The sequence below is a fragment of the Macrosteles quadrilineatus genome, unplaced genomic scaffold, assembly GCF_028750875.1.
Source record: "Macrosteles quadrilineatus isolate MER2022 unplaced genomic scaffold, UCM_ALF_1.0 Scaffold_9__3_contigs__length_116548681, whole genome shotgun sequence".
In the NCBI taxonomy this organism is placed as follows: domain Eukaryota; kingdom Metazoa; phylum Arthropoda; class Insecta; order Hemiptera; family Cicadellidae; genus Macrosteles; species Macrosteles quadrilineatus.
In genome coordinates, this window is record NW_026542602.1 from 12,882,600 (window position 1) to 12,907,677 (window position 25,078).

Consider the following 25,078-nt stretch of genomic DNA (forward strand, 5'->3'; position numbering starts at 1 on the left):
AACTTAATAAGCTTTCCTTCACAATTATGAATCGTAAAACAATGGTTATAATTCATTTGACAATGTGTGTTTTACTTAAACATGTACATTTTTACAATTGACTTTCGTTTGTAGATACGGTAAGGTTGTAGTTGTTTGGCCTGGTTAGTTTTAAGAGAGACAAATATCGTAGTGGTATGGAGGGGGGGGGAAGGTTAGTAATAGGGGTTTACGGTTACTACCCCTGGGACTTACCTGGCTGGAGGGTGGAAAGACGGAATCGGGACGTGCTTTGGGGCTTTTCTTAATTGTATTTAACGTTGTGACTCGTCATAACACTATTGTGTAGGTTTAGGTAGAGATTATAGGCAGTCGACAATGTTTTCGTTGTTTTGAGGTTAAATAGTTGTATCAATGGCGGTATGTTGTTATACTTAGTTGACTTTTGAACATTCAAACCCCCATCAGTCAATTCCTGGGATGGGAGTTTTGAAAGGGTGACCTAAGAATAAACACAAAAAGGTGATTTCATTATGTGATGTGGGGTTGAAATTAATTATTCATTTTAAACCAAAGGGATAACGTAATAATCACATATAACCATTTTCATGAACTAACTAACTCTCTGAGGCTATATTTAAAGCTTAGGCCTATATTTTAAATCCTAGGGTAGATAGTGGGTTACAAGCTCAGAGTAATAAAACTTATTACTCTGAGGTACAAGTAAAAAATATTTCAAATTAATATTCATCAGGTTGACATTTCACATTGACCTATTACTGTTAGAGAACAACTAATAAGCAGAACCAACTAAGAGGTGTCTTGATCAATCTTTGGTATCAGTGGTAATCCAATTAAAAAAAAAACCTTAAATTAAATTCGTATTTAGATAAAAGCATAGCACATTTTTTATGAAATTAATAAGGCTTGACTCTAATGTTAACGTCCACAAAATCACAACAGGCTTTTGTTTGTTAGGGAAGTCTGTGTATTTAATTATGAATAAATTCAATTTCACTCAAAGGTTTGTCTTTTTCAGTTATTTCGGTTGTTTTCATCTGAATAGCTCACCTGCATAACATTGTAAATCATACAACTGTAGTGTATTAAATCGTATTACATTTTTCGTAAACAAATTAATAATTTAATCAACCAATTTAGTGGATTTAACGTAATTTTTTATCGTACTCATAGATCGCAGTTTGCCTGGTAGTACAACATCTTCGGAATTTTGGCCCTCTATGGGTAATTTATGTTAAAAATAAATGTACTTGACTTATTTTGCTTTTTAAATTACCTTTTTTTGGAATTTAATTTTAAGCACAGCCTAACATGTGCAATGCATATTTATTATTTTTATTAAAGTATTTTAATAATTATTTTGCTGATTACCTCGTTCAATATATTGATATGAACTACTGTGATGTTATTACTTAAACATTAGCCTACATAAATTTAAACAAGCAAATTTATTTTGTTTTTGCCTATCAAACACATCGACATAAACAGTTTAAAGGTGGTTCAAGTTAACTGTGGTTTTGCCATGGCTTTTATAAGACACAAAACTTTAAACCCAACAATAGAACATGCGTGCCAAACCGTAACGTTAATTTATATTTGTACAATAAAGAATAATCTTTCCTAACTGTGCTGCAGTACTGCATTTTTGTTTACGTGATAAACCATATGAGATAATTATTTAAATACTGTAGGACATAAGACAATAAATCAATAAACACATTGAAAATCAATTAAGAATCCCTTCCTTTAATACACACACGCCATGAAAAAAAAAACAACACAAAAGTGAGTAAGCACTCAACGTAACAAAAGAGTAATGCAGTTGGCGTCGGGCGTATTTGCAGTTATTTTATACGACGGTAAACCGCAGATGGCTTTTGACAGAAACTGGAAACCGAACGGTAATGATGAGGGAATGGCCTGTAAACAGTTTACACTGCGATATTCCACTTCATTGCCGCGTCACGCGTCGTTAAAACGGAACAATGGAGAATTGGAAAGGAACCAAACGTGTTTACCTATCGGCAATTCACAATAGTAAGGCGAAATCAGTCAAAGAAAATGCATGTGGTTCGTTGGATATTGTGGGAATCGACTCGGAACGTTTATCGATCCGTAATGGTTCTAGCGTTTATTATTTTTGCAAAAGTGGATTAGAATTGTAAATACACTCTCGCTGTACAACATAATCATGTTAATTGTAAATAGTTCGTTTTATACGTCTGCATAATACCTTTTGTATGTAATGTATAATTTAGCCCCAGATATTTTGTTACTTTTTGCAAGGTGCGTTATTTGACACGTCGTTATTTTATTGGGGTGATGGATAACTGTATCAAGCGTGATTTAAAGAAAGATACAATAGTCCATAACATATGCTTCGCATACTTTAGGTAACATGGTAGAACCTATGTGTTACGTATTGTTTGTAAAATAACTACACTTACAACTTTTTGTAAAAATAAGTTTTTTTATGCTTTTTAAATTCAATTACTATCAAAATAATTTTCATTATTTAAATTTGTCATCACATTTGATAATTATTCCAACTAACGAAACCCCAAAATTAGCCCAACTAAGATAAAAACGCGTTTCTCAGTTAAGGGAAAGTTAATTTCATTTGGAAATCCAAAGTGAAACATGATTCGGCGCGAAAAGTTGGGCGTATTCATTAACTCGGGGCGCAAAAATAAGCCGTAATTTAATTTGACCAGCGCTGGGCCGGCGAAGATGGGAAAAATTGAAACAAGATTTCCATCTCTACGGAAAAACTTGGGATATAATAATCAGGGACTTATGGGATTGCTTCATCAACGGAGGGAATGTAAATAAACCCGGGATGAATCTCGGGCGTCAGTCGTCAAGCCGGGGTCGTAACTGTTTCATTTTGTATAACTGTGGCCTCGTCACAGTAAAGAATCTCCCGCCATGCCACAATACTGCCGACTGCAGTCATTACCGTTTTTGTATCCAACATAAAAATAAATGTTTTAAAATTGTTTAGTATTGTTTTTTGTTTTAAATGTCTTTTGTGGTTTTATTTAAATTTGCATCACGATGAGGGTGAACAATTTTAAACTATTAATATTTATTGTAAAATCTGTTAATTAAAACATATATATTTTAACTTAACATGTAGGTACACAGTCAAGGTACTAACTTTAATTTTTTTAGAGGTATTATTGTTTTTATATCCAGTTATTTTATTCCCTCGTTGTCGAATTGCCACTTATTTTTATGGCGTACAAATTTGCGGCGTAGTTCGGTGATATGGTACACCTTTTTTGCTGACAATAGTTAATCAAATTTGTAAGATGAATAAAATAACACACAGTTTTATTAGTTATGCGCAATAATAATATCATACCATGTGCCAATCGAATTCTGTAGTTAAGGTTAGGCTTGTTTGAAGTATTTTTTTTTCAACAAAACATTACTGGTTACTAATATTTCCCTATCATTTGTCGCATATACAGTGTGTAAATTAAGTATGGAAACAAATCTGTATTTTTAAAACCGAAATAGATAGAAATATTCTATTCGTGGCAATAATAGTTAACAAAGATTCCGCAATTTTTCACATGAAAAATATTTTTTTACCCCCCTAACAGGGTAGGTGGTAGGGGGTGACTTATTTTTTTCAAATAGCAACCCCTATTGAGTGACCCCTCATTTTGAAGGGTTTGTCAAAAGAAACACAATGACGCAAATCCGAGGTGAATATCTCACTCCTAGCTAACATGGCGGATATTCCAAAATGGGTTTTTTTTTTACAAAAATTAAATTTTTCATTACCCACCATTTAGGCTAGGGGTGAAATATCTACCTCGGGTTTGCGTCATTCTTTTTCTTTTAACAAACCCTTCAAAATGAGGGGTCACTCAATAGGGGTTGTTGTTGAAAAAAATAAGTCACTCCCACCCCCTACCCTGTTAAAGGGGTTGAAAAAATATTGTTGATTAAAAAAATTGCGGAACCTATGTCAACAATCAATTCCACAAACAGAATATTTCTATCTATTTCGGTTTTAAAAATACAGATTTCTTTCCATTATTTGTGAAATTGGTGCTTTTCACGTACAATAAATCAAATTTTGGAATATCCGCCATTTGGGCTAGGAGTGAGATATTCACCTCGGATTTGCGTCATTGTGTTTCTTTTGTCAAACTCTTCAAAATGAGGGGTCACTCAATAGGGGTTGCTATTTGAAAAAAATAAGTCACCCCCTACCACCTACCCTGTTAGGGGGGTAAAAAAATATTTTTCATGTGAAAAATTGCGGAATCTTTGTTAACTATTATTGCCACAAATAGAATATTTCTATCTATTTCGGTTTTAAAAATACAGATTTGTTTCCATACTTAATTTACACACTGTATAAAGACATCAAAAGTGGAGCCTAGTGACACAGTAGGTCAAATTTTCTAAGTTAACAAACAACTTACAAAGCTAATGATTTTTATATCTTACCACATAAAGCATGATTTATTAACCTACGAAAATACACTGAGATCTAATTCTTCCAACGGTGATATTTGCATGTTTGCAAAAATATGTCTGGTGAGAAGGTAAAGGGGACACATGTATACTGGGGAAAATTATATACTCAATAGTAAAAGCAATCAATGATTATATTGTACAAATCGAACATTTTAAGACTGTACGGGTAACAAAAGTTTGCAGGTTATAAGGTAATAAATACATGATGCAGGTTCGAGCCCGAACGTAAACATTTTATGGGGCAATTTTTCTATCATTACTCATAGTTCGAGTTTCCGCCTTGCCGCCATTGTGGCTGCCGTCGTTTTATGTTTTACTGCGGCGAAATAACCTCAAATCCATTTTACGACTCACTTTATGATGTGCGGTATGGAATTATTGGGCCTGCAAGAAGTTAATTAAATTACCGCAGGGTGTGAAGTGTGTTTGTATTTCTTGTCGTTAAACGAAATTTTACGAAGTTACAAAACTGCGTTTATTGTAAATTAATTCGTTGTCCGCCCAGATGAGCTAAAGTGCAAACTTAGAACCTGATTAAGTTTCGAGTTTTTCCGAGATGGAAACTTAGGTAATTTTTTGCCCCGCCTTCTCTCTTAGAGCGTCGCTGCCCGAATTAAATCAAGGGCTATTTTCTGCCGAATGGAACTAATTAATGCACCCGGATTCAGCGATTCGACTTAATGAATATTTTATTGTAAATTCAAGTAGGTCCGATATTCCGAATATTGATAAACCTTACAGTTGACAATTTCTTGGCAATTAAAGCATTTTGAATTATGGATTACGGAATTAGTTTAGCAAAAGTTACCTATACTTACCGTTATTCAACATTTTTAGCACGCATTTTCAACGTCGTAAATTGAACATAAATCTCAATCAATACTTAATAAAATAGTTTTCAAATATTAAAACTACATAATATTACCACGTTTACTATGTGTTAATTTATAAATTTTGCACTTACATCATACGTATTTTCAAAACTAGCTCTTACTGGGAAATATTTACAATTCAAAGTTCACAAGTGTTAAACAATTCTCAAAACTCATAATTAACATATTCAGTTGTAAACAATGTAAAACAGCACAATATTTGATATTGAACAAAAGTTACCAAATTGTCGTTTTACACAGCATAAGTTGGTTTTACGAGATGCAAGATTGTGATTGGAGTCACGACGAAAGTGCAGTTTTGTGGAGAGCGGGGGTGACTCCTGAGGCCTGGGGACGACGAGGGCAGAGTCCGAGGATGGTGACGTGAGGAGCGTCGCAGAGGGGAAGAGAGAGAGTGGAGGGGGACGCAGGTCCGTGACGGAGACAACACGGCAATACAGCGTCGTCGTCCTCGTGACCAAGGGAGTCATTTAAAAGTGTTTGAACGTTTAAAGATACCATAAGCCTCTCTACAAACGAATGCTTTGTTTTGGCTCCAAAGGTTTGATAAACTTTGCCTTTGACGTATTTGTTAAGCTCCTACTGTGCAATACCAAGTTATCGTAATGTTTCCACCAGATCTTGTAATTTGCAATGCATTTTTTATCGGATATGGTCTAAAAACTGTTTTTTTTTTAGTTCTAGTGGCCTAAAAGAATTGAGGATGACAAATAGTTTTAATGGAAAATCAAAACCTCATCAATTGCTTGTTGATGTGTTGGGAATCGAACCCATCTCTCTTGCGCCAAAGTCCGAGACATTAGCAACACACCCCATATATTTTCATCTAGTTTTATTTCCCAATATTCAACAATTTGTTGAATTTAACGTTTCTACCTCATGATATGATTTTGTATGGATTGTCTATTGTTTATGCAACAAAAGTTTTCCATGTCTGAAATGCCTGTATTAATTTGTCTTCAAATGTATAAAAAAAATGATTTAAAGTTTTAAACCCTTAATATAAAGCATTTTAAAGCTATTCTTAGTTATCTAAATGCTATATGCTTTTATGGTATTTAAAATCACGAACCAAATAAATAAGGTCATTAAGTTATGACATCACTTTGACGTCACTGTAAAAATGCGGTGTAATCGGAAAATAATAAATATAAACAAACTTTACAGATTACTTAGTCCTCGCTATTTTAAAATCGTAAAAGGCAACAAATCAAGTGCAGGTGTTTAACGTGTTTGTGTTCAAATACAATTTCACAACGGGTTGAAACGTAAGCTTTGATTAATTAAATGAACACTTAAGTATTTAAAATCTTCACAATCTTCTGCGTAAATAAAATAAAACAAGCTTAGTCCGATGCGTTGAATCCCTTGCTATAAATCTATTTGGATTACATTCCCTTGAAAAGTTTAAGTCTTTATAATTAGTTTTTATTCCCTACTGGATGGCGGAGGGCTAAGGTGAATTTGATCGTGGTAAACAATTAACGCGTTAAACCCTTGGTAACTTACTGTTATGAAAAAGATGATATTCTTGTGAAAATCTTCACACAATTGAAACCCTAATAAACGTTGTGTAAACTATTGCCAAACTAATTGATTTTTTTTTTAGTTTTTTTAAACATACTCAAATCACTTGCTGTATAACACGTTAAGCACGTTTAACGTCAGTAGACGATTTTTAACCACCAAAACATTCCTGAGATTTTCACTGATAATGTAATTACAGTAGGTGATCGGTTAAGTTGGTTTCAATGGTTTTCAAATCAGATCGTAATTTTAAAAATCAATTATTTTCTCACATTATGTGACGTCAAATAAAGACATTTTCTAGAACACTCATTTTACCATTACTTTCACGCCACGTTGCGTCACTAGAGTGATTGCAAGCGTATGTTGGACGCTCAAACGGCAGTCAAATTTATTCATGGTCCGTGGTCTTCATTTTACAACCCCCTCTCCAATCTACTCTCATCATCCCCTTTCACCGCTTGTGTTTACCGTTTTAATCACACCGTTTTACAGCTTACCTTCCCCTCCCCGCTGAATGGCCTTTCTTACTTTGTTTGATGAATGGCTGCATTAAACACCTTCAGCTTTATAACCTTACTTATTAAAATTTGCTCGCAAAGCGGATTATTGAGCCCATAAAGTATCCTTTGATGTTTATTAAGCGAAGGTGATATTGGAAATCTAACAGATTATCTTGAATCTACCTCCGCGGTTGCGAGGTAAATAAAACGTTAATTGTCAGTAATTGCGTAGGGATATATTTTATATGTGTCTTTGTGAAGTTGTGGATTAATCACACTTTTAAACAGTTTTTTTTTTCGAGATTAGATTAAAAATGTTTAGAACATATTTTTGTCGAGATACTGTAAAATGTGTTACTACATTTATATTAAAGTGTTACGTTTAAAACAATATCAATAAAAATCAATTGGTAAAAAGTCCTTTTAGATTAAAATAAACTATATACTGTAACTGATAAAATAATACATTTACAAAACCCAGCTACAAATACCCTTAAGCTTACTCGGTGAAAACAACGAGCTCAGATTCCGTCGGTAACATAAAACGAGCTTTCGTGACGGCTATCTGTTGACAAATCTCTTTTATATTTAAATTACTCAAATCGTTTTCCAGCAATTTACAAATATGTAATAACTATTATTATCGGCGGGACACGCTACCTCGAACGTCAGTCTTGACGTTTTAGTTCGCGGTTGCTTTCAATTTTGTTGTCGGTCGTTTCTAGTTTTGATATATTAAATACTTTTGTATTGCATTATTAGTGCTTGATATTTAAAGGGGAAGAAATGAGTAATTGGGTAAGTTATTTTGCATTTTCGTTGGAAACTAACTAAAAAATATGCTCCAATCAATTTCCTAATGAACTAAACTCCACAACAAAAGAGGTTAGTTGACAAGCCAGTTATCGACCATGTTTTTTGCTGTCCACGCTATCACGGCAATTTTGTTCAAAGGGAAATCTAAATAGTGTTATAGTAATTCGGAATTTTCTAAATATTTATTATTTGCATTGCATTGTAGTCTATGGACTCAACGTCTTAAATTTGTTGAAACAAACCTAAATTTTTGAATAACAAGTACAGACGTTTATTTTCAAGAAGTATAAAGCGGTTTTACGTGGGAAGTAGGTTTGTGGCACGAGTAGCCCTGGTCGCATGTCTTATGGGATTTAAAGCTTTCTGCAACCTCTTACAACAGTTTACTGCCCTCCGACATGACAACGGAAGAATACTATTAATTGTGAACTACATGCTAGTGCAAAACAGCGAAAAGATGTTATTGCGAGTTGTAAGCGCCAACTTTGTTGAGAACTTTACGCACGGGGAATCGTTTGTTGGAAAGATCCACAAACTTGCAACAACTGTGCGTTGGCTATTTGAATTAAATTATATATGCTTACACTTTTTATATACAAGTATTTGTCTGGGTAAGTTCCCATTCTCGGGCTCTCGTTGCAACGCACGATGTTGTGTCTGGGTCGCCCCATAAACACCACACCGTGGCTTTTCCGAGTGCACTTTGTCCGGTATTCGCTTAAATGCTTTCGAAGGTTATTTTCAAGTGGTAGCGTATTTTACAATACAAATAGTTCATAGAAAGCAGAGATTTGATGAAAAATCCAAAGAAAGTTTTCTGATCGGACTAAGTGACGAGGAACTTTGTACTTAGACGAATTTGTATCGTTAGGTTTTTAAATTATAAATGAACGGTGCTTAAAAAAGAGTTAAAAAGGTTCAACACGCCGCGTAGGTGTACAACCTAACTGAAGGTCGTGTTAGCTGTGGAGGCTATATAACTCACGGCCTGGTTGAATGAAGAAGGATCATGCGAAGAGAACGTTACCCGACTAAAGTAAATTAAAAATCCCTTATCGACCGTTCCCGCCTTTGACTTTGTACACCAGGGAAATTTAAATTTCAAGGGTAGCCTTGTGATAAAGTAAATTGTGTTTTCAAATGAATAAATTATGCACTTCTGAAATAAATTAGTCTAAAGAAAGTTTTTGAGGTTTAAAAGTGTCCCATCTAATGTCTAACCATTAAATGCGTTGTTTCATATAATTAAATAAACAAAAATTTTTATGAAATCAATCAATTGTCTATTCGTAATGATTAATATTTAAGTATTCCTGTGTAGCTAATAACATTTCGTGAATATTTAAATGGAGCTTGGTGCCTGATTTGCATAAGTCCTTATTCGAGAATAAACCATTTCAATACAGCAGGGCTTTACGAAAATCATCCATTTCCAGCCCATTAAATCTTAATATGATGTTGTCTGACCTAAAAAATATTTAGCCAATCCAATACCATTTTTTCCCATTCCAAACAAATTAATTTCTCGTTTCCCTATCAGGAGTGCTACTATATACACTTTTTTTCTATTAATGAAAGAAACGTGTATGATTTTGTATTCTGTTTTTTTTCGTCAAACAGTTTATTTTAATTAGTTGTTTTACAATATAAAAAAACTAGATATATTTAACAAACATTTTATTATTTTAGATCAAATATATTTGTGCTGTTATTTTCCAAGTACAAGGGGTTTCCTTTGATTTTGCCAACTTACATTTTTGATGAGTACACATTTTTTACGTACGCATAAAATTACTTATTCGTCCCAACACCCTCCTATGTTTAACCTACATTTCTGAAAACCACCTTCTGACATTAGAACACCAAACAATTTCAAATTATTCTTAAAATTTTTATAATTTAAAACCCACGATGGATAGATAGTATATCGTATCCATCTATGTGTCACTCTTGTGCGTTAATCAATGCGGGTGAATAGACGTTGTCAGTTTTGTCCGGTTTATGTTGCTGATAGGTTTAGTTAATCAGTGTAATCGCCAGATGGCAGCAGTGATAGGCTGCTTATAATACTGTTCCAACACATACACACACACAGTTGGATGCATATTAGTAATTAGGATTGTAACAACCCCAGACGATTACCATAATTATCGGGACATTCCGCAATTGTGGGGGCTTAGTTAATGTTACACTTTTATAATGCAGATTCAATGTGCCCTGAGTGGCTTAGATATTGATCGCCTACCTTATGTAATTATATATAAAAAGAATAGCAAAAATGAATTGGAAGACTAAACTTAAAAGCAAAAATACTGACGAGTTTGTTAAAATACAATTCTGTTTACTTAATTATGTGAGGACACGAATTTCAAGCGAAATTGAGGAAAAGATTAGTGTTGAATTAAATGTACAAGCCTTATTATTACCAGGAACACCCATTTACAGACCCTTTTATTAATTCCCCCACATGATTTACTGTAGTACTGTAGTAGGGGCTAGGGTTAGTAATATCTAAATAATTTCGGGTTTGAATAACGTGTAACTAGTAGTCTATTAAACACTGTAATACCATTGTAGCCACAAGAAAAATTACGAAATTTAATTTCTTCCGTGTATCAAAGTTGGGTTTTAGCCTCGAATTCTTAACTGTAAAAACTGTCCCATTTAAGTTGCTACTTAAAACTAAATTAGAATAGAGAGGTAATCTCATAGCTTTATATTTCAATTATGTCAACGACAATCGGTTTTTAAAGCCCTAGAATTTTGCTAATTTCCCCTTTAAATTACCTGTAAAGAATCTAAACTAAATAATAACTTCTGTTTGACACTCGTTCACTTGTATGAACACTATATAGACAAACATAACCTTAAGAAAAAATGTATCAGCACTTTGAGATAGGACAGTACGATTCCCTTGGCACAGTAGGAGCTAATACCAAAATACTTTGTATAACCTAATGCGATTTCAGCTGTTAGAAAAGAGAATGTAGCCTTCTCGTCGCATCAGAGAAGTTTCAACCCCAAGTGTCACAACAAGATGGAAGAGAAACAGAACGAAGAGAATGTGCGGTGTTGAACAAGGAAAACCTATACGGGAGTGATGTGCGAAAACATGCCGCATCTGTCGATTTACGAAAACTTCAACAAAATCCTTAACCAACTATACACGAGTATTTTTCCTTACGATTCCGGCCGAATAAAACATATCTAAAATGTCAATAGAGTTTTGTTTTTATCGAAACCAGCATACGTGATCTCAATTCTTAAACATGAAGATTAAAAGACTGTCCTGTATATTCACTAAAACGCGGCACGACGTCCGGTGATACATGGAAGAATGTTGAACATATTAAATTATATTCTAAATGGTAGTGAGATATTAAAGATTATTTTCCTCCCCGAACCTAGGACAATTGAAACGTGTCGTGTGGACTTTTCGGTACGATGAAACACAAGTAAACGAGTATTTTGATGTTAGAGTTTTAATTTTCAAAGGTTGACGTCACTAACGAGCGTTTTCTCTGTTCCTCTTTTCCTGCCCAATTTTCCCGCCTTTCCAACATAGGTGGAGGTGTTTTTGGCGGGAAGTCGCACCATGCTGAGGCACGGTTGCCAACTGACTGGCTCCGTTTGTCTTCTGCTCCTGTTGACAACTTCGCACGTCTTCGCCAGCGGTAAGTCGTCTTTGTTCAGTTTAGATTAAGGATGCAAGCCTAGCGACAACCACAGCCGCTACCATCCTAGCAGTCTCGTAACTCCCTACTAATTAATAACATAAACCAATCAACGAATAGACCACATTGTGTTTCAACATTTCCCAAAATTTCAGTTGTACAACTGTTGTTAACGCTACTGTCATCCCTTGAAATAGACTCGTAAAAGATTCACTACTCTATTCCAACCAGTGATGGTAGATAGAAACTGGGTTGTCAATATAGGAAAGTTGGTTAATATTGAAACATTCTCCGCTGTCACTGCTGCAGTGGCAGTGTGGTAAATATACATTGTTCGTGACGCAGGGTAAATGGCTATTGGAAAATACTGCCGGACCGTGAGTGTAAACTGTGTTTACATTTCCATATGCTTTCGATTGACCTGTTTTCATTGTCGTTGGGCTAGCCAGTGGAAAATCGTCTGTAGCGGTGTTGAGTGAATGAGAATATTTTTTGTTATGTCCATTATTTGAATTTACATTAGTTAAGCGTACTCAACACTTTGAAATTTGCTTAAAATATAACGTATTTAGTTACTCTTTTCATTAGATGTATCTCATCTTGATAATTAATTGTAAAGGTTTTCGTTAGTGTTTTGACGGCATTGATTTCTAGAATTCTACGTAATTATCTTTTGCTATTGCACCAACAAATAAAACTAATATGATTTTTATTTTAACATTTTGCAAATTATTTTTGCTAGTTTAAAAATATAGTTCGCGAAAAGTAAGTTTTATCTTTAAATAACTGTTCAGTTATGTTAAAATTATGACTATTATGTACTTATTTTCGCACTATTTCTTAAGGTATATAAACTATTGAACATACAAAGTAGGTGTACAAATTGAAATATAATGTTAGCATGCTTGAACAATTATGTAGGTAAGGTCCGCATCGTTTTATTTTTATTTTACTATTAATTGTTCACACATTGTTTCTCACTTTGAAAAATTGTTACAATAAATTATGACTCCCCTATTCTTTTCCGGAGAACGTGTTAAACTGATTGTTGCAAAAAGGCGTTGATATCAGCAGAGGTTTTATGGAGGGGAGAGTCCCCAAGAGGCCCGTAGAACATAAATCTGCTGAATGGTAGCGGCCTGTTTGTTGTTGTTAGGCCTGGTGGCTTCGTCGCTGAAGAATGGGGTGCCTCAGGGCTGCACACTCGGCCCTTTCCTCTTCTTGCTGTCGACAATCGCTGGATTATTCACTTCCGATCTTCTTTGACTACAGTCGTGTGTATAGCAGCGTCGTTATCGTGTGAATAGTATTTACAAATATGGGATAGACTTAGGGTTAAAAAATTTGTTTCATTCCGGTAGAATTATGATTTTTTTTTTTCATTATAATACGTTAAAACAAAAACAGTTTCTTTTAGTGACCTAAGTTAACCGTGGAACTAACCTATTTTATAACTGTCGTTGATATAGCTTTGAGGATCTATGGTGAATACTGATTAGATTTCGTCTCCAATAAACCAGTTTATATTATTGATTGACTCTCAATACAAGTGTTACTTCAATTGATAAATATCATACATACTCATCAGTGCAGGAATGAAAGGCGAAATTAATTAATTATTTTGGTGTTGTTTAGGTTACTTTTAGAGCATTCTGATGCTAGATTTTTTATAAAACTTAATTTATTTTATATATGTTATGATCTGGCTTCATGAGTTTATTTTATTAACTAATATCAGTGGTTTAAAATAAGTCAGGAGTTTCGACTAACTATGATTATGTTGGTTAATATATGCTTATACGATACAAAACATCATCCATTAATTTTGTATCCAACAGATTTTAGATCAACTCAAGTATTATGTTCCTTAAGAAAAATATTAAAAGTTTGCAATCTTTATTGTTGTCAAATTGAGCTTTAGTAGTCTCAATGCTTAAAACCACATACTTCGTACATATCAGCGTGTTTTAGTCGGCTATGATCCCTTACTCTCTGATCCCAACGTTGGGTTAGAATGTTAAACTAAGCTCAGGACACTCGGTCTCTAAAGTTTGACCCTCGGTGAAACTCTGCATAATGTGACGTTTGAGGCATCAGGAAAACTATCAGGGAAAACAAAAGTTTTCTTAGTGGAATGTTTGCACACTATATATATTTTTAAACAATATAAATGGAAAAGTTGGTAAACCTCCACACATTCTGAGAAATTGTATAGAACAGTTTTTATACCATCCATAAAGTCGATCTCAATTCAATGTTATTTAATTTGTTTAAGTATAACACTAATATTCAACAAAACTATACTATATATTTTGGCTACGATTACTTTAGGCGTTTAGGTGCAAAAGATTGTCATTTAAGATACGGTTGGATACAAGTTACCAACCAGCTTATAAGCCTATATTCAAACAAAGGTTGCGAAATACTTAGTACGTCAACTAAAAATAGAATTTATTCGTAAAAAGGTTTAGAGAATGAATAGTATGAATAGTAGAGTCCAATAAAAATAACGCACAAATTACTATCTAAAGTATTGTTTTTATTTGTAGTATTTGTTTAAATCTATGCATCTGAAAATATTAAAAGGCCTACAATTTTAGAAAATTTGATCATATTCACGTGCGTTTTCATGAGGTATTCTATGCCACAGCTGTAAATTTGGTAATTTTTACAAATTTTGTGAGTGTTTCAGAAGTTAAGGTCGACAATCAATAAAAAATATGATTGATTTGTGTTATATATATTTATACATTCTTAGATTTGTCACAGTTTCGTTGAAACATTATATCATATAATTATTTCATCCCAATGCGACGGCTTTATATAAAAGTTGAAGACAGCGAGTTGAAGATTTAAACATGACTGGTTTTGATCAGGTGACGACGCTTCGACAAGCAATCCCTATCAAATCCCGTACAATCACCGTTCAACATGATCAAATCCGGCCTCTCGCTTTCGTTCCACCTTTATTGTACATCACTTTGGAAGCAGAATCCTATTACAATTACTTACTCATTGTTTATTTCACCGAATCTCCAAAAGCAGTAGAAAGTGATTTTGAATCTACTTGAGATTTTGTCGATTTGATATTAATCAAATTACTACAAAGAGGATGGTATAAAATAAAACTAAATATATTGTTGAAGGTTGTGTTACCTATAATACATTTTATTTTATTGTAGGTAAAACCAGACTATAAATTTAATGTTGTTAAATGGTTGTACGTCTACTATTGTGGAGGGAGATTTTACAAAAGTGAAGTTAATGCACGGCGTGCGTGGCTTGCAAGTTAACAGCAGGCAAACCTTCTCACTCTTCTGGAACGGGAAAAGATAATGCCTTTTTGTTTCAAGTCCTTACAATGTTTGTATTTTATATGTGCAATAAGTTATTTAGTAGCTATCCATAAATATCAATATGACTTTATTAAATTAATTAAGTTATACTACATTGTATTGTTTATATCACTGTTTAAGGATGGATATTCAATTGAAAACAATTTAATCTTTAAATATATTTGGTCACCTACTCAATAGTATTTCCAGCTTAACAACAAATCCTTGTCCTTTTATACAAAAGTTGTAAAAGCTCTGTCACTCAAACGAATTAGTTTCAGTTAAGCTCTTTTTAATTCTAATGACATACCAAACAGAGACAGTTATTCTACAACTTATTTATCTGATTTAATATATTGCCGCATTTTACAAATAGGCTTATCATACATTGTTCAGATTAAAAACTGGACTTACTTCCTAAAGAACTAGTGTCTAATTAAAGTTGCGGACTGATATTTTCTCTTGTTGAATTTTGAGTTGTACTTTCTAACCTACTGTGGTGGCCAACAAGCAACTACAATTCCACTATAGTGGCAAGTTTAGGATGAAACGTTATTGGTCGAGTTGGGGTTACAAAGTTTCACTCGGGCTGACCAAAGTTTCCTCTTATCGCTTGAGATATCAGCAGTGGAGGGGAATACTCGGTTGTAGAATTATTTACCTGAGGTCTTAAGTAACAAGACAGGAAACGTAATCCCTTCCTTAAACAGTATTTCAAAGGTTAAAGTGGCGTTTAGTGCAAAGTACAGTGTTGTGTAGATGAGAAGGTGTCTCAGTTGGTAGCGCGATTGATTTCGGAACCTAGTAGAGATGTTGTGGGTTCGAATATTGTTAACTGTCTCTATAACATTTAGCAGTAGAGTTCAACTCATGTGCTGTACTGTAACAGCGCATCCCTTTGCTGGATACGCTCCACGCCTGACCTGTAATCGGGTACATGTAAGGTTAACAGCCGTCAACCTCTACTACTTTTCAAAAAGCTTTAATATGCTTTGCGTTATATACCTACTCGATAAGGATAATGCCAATTCGTCAGCAGCTTTTGATTGTTCAAATCTATGACGGATCATACGGATTCAGTTGAAAACGGTCCTTGATTTATAGTGTTGAAGAATCAGCTTATCTTGAACAATAGCCAAGCAACCTTGGTGAACTACTATAGGCTGCTTGAGCTACACGTATAGGCACAGACCTTTTGTCTATGGTGTAGTGATGGAGATTTCGCTTTAATTCTTGGCTTAAAATGCGAGTCACTACATCGCTATTTCCATTTCAAAGATATCTAATTAATTTTAGAATTCACAGCTAATTTCATTCAGTCAGTTTAGAAATACATAGACGCAGGTAACACAGACTGTACGGAGGTAAATTAATTAAATACGTTGTCTACGCCTCATAATAGAGTTCACTTTCTACCAACAGGTGTTTTGTGATACATCGAACTAATAATGTATACAATTCCATTAACTAGCTCTTCTGTGATAGGACCCTTATTATTTCATATACTTATTAATGATCTAAATTGTATTAAATTAATAGCAACATGGTAAGCGAAAACTGTATTATGTTGCTATTTTCGCTTATAATACATTCGTCTAAACAGAATACAGCGAAGGGCCAATATAACATCTGAGAGATTTTTTTAATCACTACTTTTCAACAATTAGGCCTATATCAAACTATTTTTAGTACATAAAATTACTCAATTAAGAATCCGTAAATTAACTACAAGGGTGAAGTTTTGATAGATCAAGTGAGCAGTGGCAGCAATAAGGGTGGGTTTGGTGTAAAAGCAGGAATCTCGTCATTAGTCATACACACAGAGAGCGTGTGAGAGAGAGGGAGAGGGTAAATGTGGTGAAGGGTGTGTTATGTCATAAACCACCTGATGAAGGTGTTTTGCTCTGATGACGGACGACTTGAGGTGGCGACATAGTTTTGGGGATTCAACTTATCTTGGTGAGCAATTTGTATTCACACTACATTATAAACTATCCTGGTTACACAATCTTTCACAAATTCGATTTCAGGTAGCAAACAGTACTTGTTTATATTAGAGCCTAAATATTATGTTTAACAAAGTCAATCCCAGATGCCACTGTCTCCACCATTGACTTTTAGACACTGAAGTATATATAGGTTGAATCTGACTAGATAGTGTGCCATTGTGGAAATTATGTTTTCTCTCTTTTTTTACTATTTGATGATTTACGACATAAAAGATGTCATAATGAACAGAAAATGGTTCTTTATATTTGGCAATCTTATAAAGTTTGTGGATACCACATAAATATCTGCAATCAACACACTGTGCCAGTGGCTGTACATTTGTTAGAACTGATTACGTTCTAGAACACTAGGAATTAAATGTCTATCCCTATTAATAGTCAAAATTTCCATCTATAAAAAACGATTATTCGGTAGTCACTATTTCAAATACAATTTTAACTTATGTTAACTGTAAATATTAAATGGATTCAAACGACAAACAAAATCATTAAATATGGACAGGTGATGTAAAAATCCTTTTATTTATGTCGCGTCATCGTTGATATAGCAAATAGAATGTGTCATTTTCTGTTGATATGCCAGGGAATTATTAATTAACAATAACATATCATTGTGTAATAAAACCTTATTTATACTGTTACTATTTCCATCTTTTCCTCATAATGTGTTCGCCTTTTTGTTCTTCATAATAAATATTGTAGCCTATACAAAAAAAAAAAAAAAACATAGTATTTTTGTAAGTTTGAAAACACTCTTGTCAATATTCGAAAACTATTTTGCAAATATTCCTTCACTAATTGGTACAGTAGGATCTTTGTGTTTAATTTAAACTTGATTTTGAGCTATTTTGCACAGAGGAAACCTAGGCAGATGTTCTTACATTGCATTTTGTCAAAAGTATAGATAGATTTCTCTGTGGTAACTACTTGATCTTGTTTATCAAATAATAATAATCACCAAACATGAACTAATCGAGAAGTTATGAAGTGGGTGGAGTCGAGTTGAGTAGCCGCTACTCGGGCTCCATTGAGTAGAAGACGCTTCAAGTTTTAATGAGAACTTGTTACCGTAATTAGTTTACTTTAAGTTATACATTTCCATGAAAACGTTTCCAATTTGATAACTTGGACTTGAATAAGCAAAACCACAAATACTCAAAAGATATATTTCTGTAATTAAATCTTGAAGTTAGTGGTGTCACACTTGTTAGAGTTTCTATGTAAAAAGCATCAAGTGGATAAGGATATTTTAAAATACTTAACAATGTATTAAGTAAATCAATAATTTTAGACGTAGGCTATCCATGTGTATGTAAGTAACACGGTATTGGGGTTCTTTATAAAACTCATTTATTTTCCAGTCCTAATTAACCGATTCTTCCGAGTTGGGTTTCATTTTAAAGCTTATGATCAAGCGCAGCTACTAAAAATATATATAAGGCTTTGCCTCCTTAATTTTATATTATTTCTAAAACGATACTTTCGATAAACATTTTACTTCTTACGATAAATCACATAGATCCAGTAATGATGACCAACTGTCTTCATAACGGTGGGTTGGAAGGTTGTTAGGTTAACCACAGTCAGATTGTAAACTAAAACAAGAGACGAAACAGTTCATGAAAATTGATTTAATAGCCTTATTTAATAGCCTGATTTTATTTTCAGTGATAATTGTAATATGAATGAAGTCGGTGAATCTATACCTATTTATGGTATATATCTAGTTGATGTATCATCCATATTTTCTTTGATCGCTTTATCAATGATTTCCAAATGATAAATCGAATCTGTGTCGCTTGCAATTAATTTGTTTAGTTTGTGTACTTTGAAATTGATCGCTTGAAAATGGTCGTGCATTAATTTTGCCAAATATTTCCTTTATTGCGCCAAGTCCTCAAAGGGTCCCAAAAAACGTTCCTTAGTTGCACCTAGCCCAAGTCAGGTAGGGGTTAGTTGCAGCCAGAAGGAATGTCCTGGTTTACGTGTCATCCTAACCTAACCTATCCTGACCTAACCTAACCTAACCTACAGTCAAAGAGGGCCACCACTCGGCTTAGTTTAAGGAACGTATCGGGTGGCTCCTTGGCGCAATTCAGGAGTACCCGACAACCTGACTCAGGTCAGTTGACGCAATTAATGTCCGCCCCTTGAAAAAGTGTATTTTAACTACTACGAATCTACTCGAAGTCACTGATAGCAGTTCAATATCGACTAAACACAACTGGTGATATTGACAACTCAACAAGTTTTGAAACTGTGGACAGATGAATGCAACATGAACACCATAATTGGCACTCAGGCCTCTTGTCTGGGTTGTTTGAGTTGGACTGTATAATGGAGGAGACTTGGATAGCTCGGTAACTTAGAACTTTGACTTTGCATTCTCAGGTATATAGGCCGAACCTCTGCTATGATGACTGTCAAATATATCTTACAATTATTGTTGGTTGGAATTAGAACAAATGATTTTGCACCTTATTTATGTTTAATCGATTCAACTAGTTTATTTTGTTTATTATGAAATCAGTGACATTTTCGTATGGAAATCACCCAAACGGTTTTGTATAAGCGGTTTAAACCACTGAATGTTTTGCGACATGCCGGGAATCTTACTCGTCCCTCTCGCAGTGAGTAAAATTAACTTAAATCATCTAAAGCAATAACTCAAAAATTAGGCAACACACATTTAGCTACATTATTTTCTATTAACGTGAAACACGCCTATTAGGATTGGCCGTATTTTACAAGGAAAGCTTGATAAAATTTCAAAACGGCGAAATCCAATGCATAAACCACAAAAAGACGTTAACCTCTCCCATTAGCAACATTTACACGTCCAGTGCCTATAATAAATCTCCTTACGCCGGTCGAAGGTCGCACCCCCAATTTGGCTCTACACGCTCTGCACGCGTGATGATGGTGAGGAGGGGGGGGGGGGGGTCACGCGTGCACGCGACACGTCATACACGCGAACCCACCATCACCTCTACCACACGGCTAAACAGAACATGCGGCGGTAGTTCCTTTACATAACGTCAACTGTTGGGCCTTCTGGATGAAGATAGTTGGAATGGTGAGTATAGCTTTGGATTGAAGAGAAAACGCTGAACAATGAACATGGTGCAAACAAACTTTGACATCAATACGATTTAGTACAGTTGAAGAATTTGGAACTATGAAATATACGAAAATTAGCAGTAGTAGGTACCTTAAATCTAATGTTTGGACTCATGATATTATTCTTGCGCCTCTAACGCCACGCCTTGCACTACTTTCGACCAGGTCGCGACCTATAGGCATTAACAGTGCCCCAGTTGTATACATGCGATGTAACGTATTTATCAAATGTGACGCTAGTCGAATGAACAGTGATGTACTGTGTATGTTTATAATAAAACATTCAATAGTAAATACGTATTTCAAAATATTATGCACATTGATTTTCTTGAAATAATAATTACAAAGAACTAACAATTTTTACACTACGTTTGTCTTTGAAATAACATCCATTTTAAACTACTTTTTTAGAACCTAGCACTAATACTGTCAACACTGCAAACAGTAAATTAACTCGATTCATTCAATACATAAACGTGATATTGTAATGCATGTCACTCTTATAAGGGTGTTTTGTGAAGTGGTCAGAGTTATGCGCTTCTCTCAAGAACTTGAGGCACCTGCGGAATTCATCGCAATATCGGCCCGGCATTCCCTACACAAACTGAGCGGTCTGGCCTGTCTGTACAATAACTCCTAGTATTTGCTGATCCCACTGCTTACTCACGTCTTGCTGATATCAACCCGACAAGTAACGACGTATATTCAAATGTATTGAATCGGTACAGAAAAATCTTTGTATACAAATACATTGCAAAAAGATTTAGTAGAGTGTAATTTGTAACCATCATTATTATTTCCCTCTTTGTTCCTAACAAATATTTACGAGTTGTTTCTGAAATTGGTAGTTTTTTGCCTATTAAGTACTGTAAACCTGTCGATAACTAACAGTGCAGACAGTAAAGCTGTCGATTCATTAAAATTTAGTTTGTCAAAGCTGTTCAAATGTTTTTAGTGAATTTGCTGCTGTTCGAAATGCAGCGTTGTTCTATCTTGGGAATCTTATCAGTTCTAAGTCTCTATCGTATATAGGCCTACCGTGTTAATGTTAATATTAATCTTACCATCTATTCACTAGTGCAAACCTGAAAGATCATATCGGCTATAATTGGCTACTGTTAAACATACTGTGAGCTTCACTGACTGGCCTTTTTAGGCCCTATATGGGACATTTATCAGACAAAATTTGAGTGAACCTCACAAAATATTTACCAACGCAGCATGCCTCATCTTAAAGCTAGTTATTTAAAATAATGTGATCGCCTCTTATACAAGATTAATTTTAAATGCATTGCAATAAACCACCATAAACTAATTGTTTTCCTAAACCTAAGTATTATGGGAAGTTTTAAAGTATTCCCCACAACACCTGTTTCTACAAGATTCGCGTGAGAGTAGACGATGACATACATCTCACCAGCAGGGGAGGGGAGAGAGGGGTTAAAAACACCCCACACAGTAAACACAGCTCCGTTGCATTATCATTTATTCCGCGTAAAGCCGCTATCGTCGCTTACAAATGGCGTGTTCCTTCACTTGTTGAGCATGGTCACCCCCCAACCCCTCGCACCTAAACACCCCCTAAAACTTGTCAAGAGTATTTTTTGTTACGACTTTTCTAAAGGTAAAAGCCTAGAAAATGTTGTGTTTTCCAAAGTTCAAAGTGCCAGTTTAAAGTTTTCCAACTGACAAATATCATAATCAGTATGTTTTCAAAAGCCAATAAAGATTCTGCTAGTTAAGAGTTTCGACTACAGTAGCACTAATGGTTGAGACACGTTGTTTTAGCATTTATCGTTTTAGCTCCTAAGGGACAGAATTCGATAGGCCTACTTACTAAATTCCACAGGGACATAGTTCAACAGCTAGGCAAAACGGCTTCTGGACATATCAAAATATTTTTTTACCATCGCATCAGTAGCAATTAATTATGGCTTAGGCTGGAAATAAGCCTACTATTAATTATTAATAAAGACGTATTTTTATGACAAACCACCTGCTTGTCATTGTTACGAATTAGCGCTGTAACACCTCTGGAAGACCAGTTATCTTGACCTAGAGTCTAGACAAATTGAAGTTGAAACCAGTATCGAAGGTAGAACCCTGTGTAGTGCCCCTGAAGCCTTACGTTGTATACACATGTGTGTTTAGGCGGATTATGCTACTCTTACGTTTATTAGACGAGGGACTTCTTGCATACCAACTCCCAACCGTTACACAAACAAAAATGACGTACTGTAGTTGATATATTATACTGACATACACCTTCACAACAAGCATGCTTCAATTACTGTACCAGACCAGGGACGGCTGGATTCATAGTTTCATTACACATTGAAAAATATCTATGAAATGAAGATCCAAAATTGGTCATTTGAAGAAATATATCTGCCATTGGCTCATTGGAAGAACCAATGATTCAGTCATTGGTAACATTTATTTTCCTTCAGAAACATTGTGCTACCATTTTATTCTGTATAAGATTCAGATCATTGTATATACTCCTAACGTTAAGTTCTATGTTAAAAAGTCAATTGCTTTTTTTAGAATTCAAGTGTTTTTTTTTTTTTTTTTGCGTTTGGTATACAACTATTTATTGTTTAGGGCTTAACTTGATTTAATTTGTGTGAAGAATTAAAAAAGTGCAGTGATTTAGAACAATTTTACAATACCCATAGACTGCTGATATTGTTTGAGTCTTCCCCTGATCACGGATCTATAGTCTATCCGGGAGAATATTTTCTTTTATCACCATTGTATTGTTAATGATTGTTTTTATTTTATGGAATAAATCAAATGACTTGACTTGACTTGACTTGAAAAACAATTGAACTAGGAAAGAACTGATGAAAATGGTTCTCCATTTTCGACTATGATCGGGTTATTCGTCGACGTTTTAGCGAATTTCCCTATAGGGAAGTAGCTATTACCGTAGGTCTCATGGTAAGACTTAGGCCCGGGACCGATTTACTTTTTCATTTTGATGTCCCCAGAGGCCAAAAACACCATTCGTTAAAATTTTTATATATGTATATATATATATATATATATATATATATATAGATATATAGATTTATATATATATGTGTCCGTGAACACGATAACTTGAGTAATTTTTATCCGATTTTGATGAAATTTGGTTTGAAGGTGTAAGGCGGGATTAACTTGAATGAGTTCGCGATCCAGCATGATCGGACCATGGGAACAGGGTTTTATGGGGGGTTTTATGGGGTAAAAATTGGTTTTTCTCACTTTTGACCCTCAAAACACAAAATTTCCCAATTTTTCTCTAAACCTTCTTAAAGAGCTTAAAAAAAACAAACAATTCAGTATATCAAAGTGTTTTTGTACGGTTATTGGTTACGGAGAAAACTAAAAAAATTGTAAATTTAAAATTCCCATGTTATTCTTATGGAGAATAATATTGTAAAATGTTGTAGTTTGCTTGTTTATGGATATCTTTTGATCAAACTTGGCAAATATATTCATTTTCTACTAAGCAATAATTATTTTACTTAAAATACACACTTTATTAGTTTCCTTGTAGCAGCAAACCTAGGTACTCGTTAAACCTAATGTTATCTAAATAGATCGATTGAAAATCAATTCAGCCAAATGGAAATTCGCTTAGACGGCAGGTTTGCTGCGGCGGGGGTATTTATAAACAGCATTTCCTTAGCTCCAATTCTGATAAAATTCTTTCACTAGAAAATACGAAAGGTTATATAACACACGATCAAAGTAGCCAGCCAGAGAAAAGCTCATTGAAATGATTCCTTTGATGGGTGGATTGATCTACATTCGAAGCTTCTTTTTCTCATATTGAACAAGCCGAGTGTGGCGGTGCGCTTTGGGATTTAACCTTTTAAAGTCAACTGGAGTAAACTGAGAACGAGTGTAGGAGTTTTGCCAACGGATATCAGGTAGAAAGGGTCCCCTTCCATGAATTCCACATACTGCGGAGTTTTGCCAACGGTTGTGGGTTGAGCGAGAGCGATTACACGTGACCGTGAGAGTGGCTTCCGCTAGGGGTGGACAAACCAGGCAGGATGCTGACTGTATTCAAAGTAATGGAGTTATGCACCTCTGACTGTGAAAGGAAATGTATTGAATTTTTAACCTAACCTAACCTAACCTAACCTAACCTAACCTAACCTAACCTAACCTAACCTAACCTAACCTAACCTAACCTAACCTAACCTAACCTAACCTACTGCGACAAGCGCATAACTGCCAAGCGTAGACAACCCTGACAATCGCTCTCCCTCCCTCCGTCACACTCTTTCTCCCACCACCACCGTTGGCAAATCTCCGCACCAAGAGGTGGCCGAAGGCATCCCCCCCATCTACCTGACACCCGTTGGCAAAACTCCGGTTCCCACTGAGAACTTTGCTGGTTGAAAACATTCTTGAATTCAGCACTATTTATTGATTCCAACCCCGGTTTGTTTTTGCTATTTGGACTAAACAAGCCTTGCTGGTTTTGAGTTTGTTTATCGCTAGATTGTTTGATTCATTTTCCTATATTTTTTATTCATTTTATAGGGAAGCTTGTTGAATATTTCACTCGAATGGACATTCTAATCACATGTCAAAGTTCTAGTTGGCATAGTCATATTAAAAATTAACAAGAATTTCGTTTTATTGAACCCATGGCGTGTTGTGCTAAATAATACATTTTTCTTTCTAACTTTTCAGTCA

At 34.7% G+C, this 25,078-nt stretch overlaps 1 protein-coding gene across 8 annotated transcripts in view; it reads left to right on the forward strand.

Moving 5' to 3' along the window:
- The window catches only part of LOC129002312 (tyrosine-protein phosphatase Lar-like), a 679,394-nt gene that overhangs the window by 337,313 nt on the left and 317,003 nt on the right, over positions 1-25,078 (forward strand). For 7 of the 8 annotated variants that reach the window (XM_054430012.1, XM_054430010.1, XM_054430017.1 and 4 more), the window contains exon 3: positions 11,805-11,913. In XM_054430012.1, the coding sequence (XP_054285987.1) occupies positions 11,835-11,913 (79 nt within the window). In that variant the 5' untranslated portion in view covers positions 11,805-11,834. Of the gene's footprint in view, positions 1-11,208; positions 11,914-25,078 lie in introns of all 8 variants that reach the window. The other variant, XM_054430014.1, reaches the window with a different exon arrangement.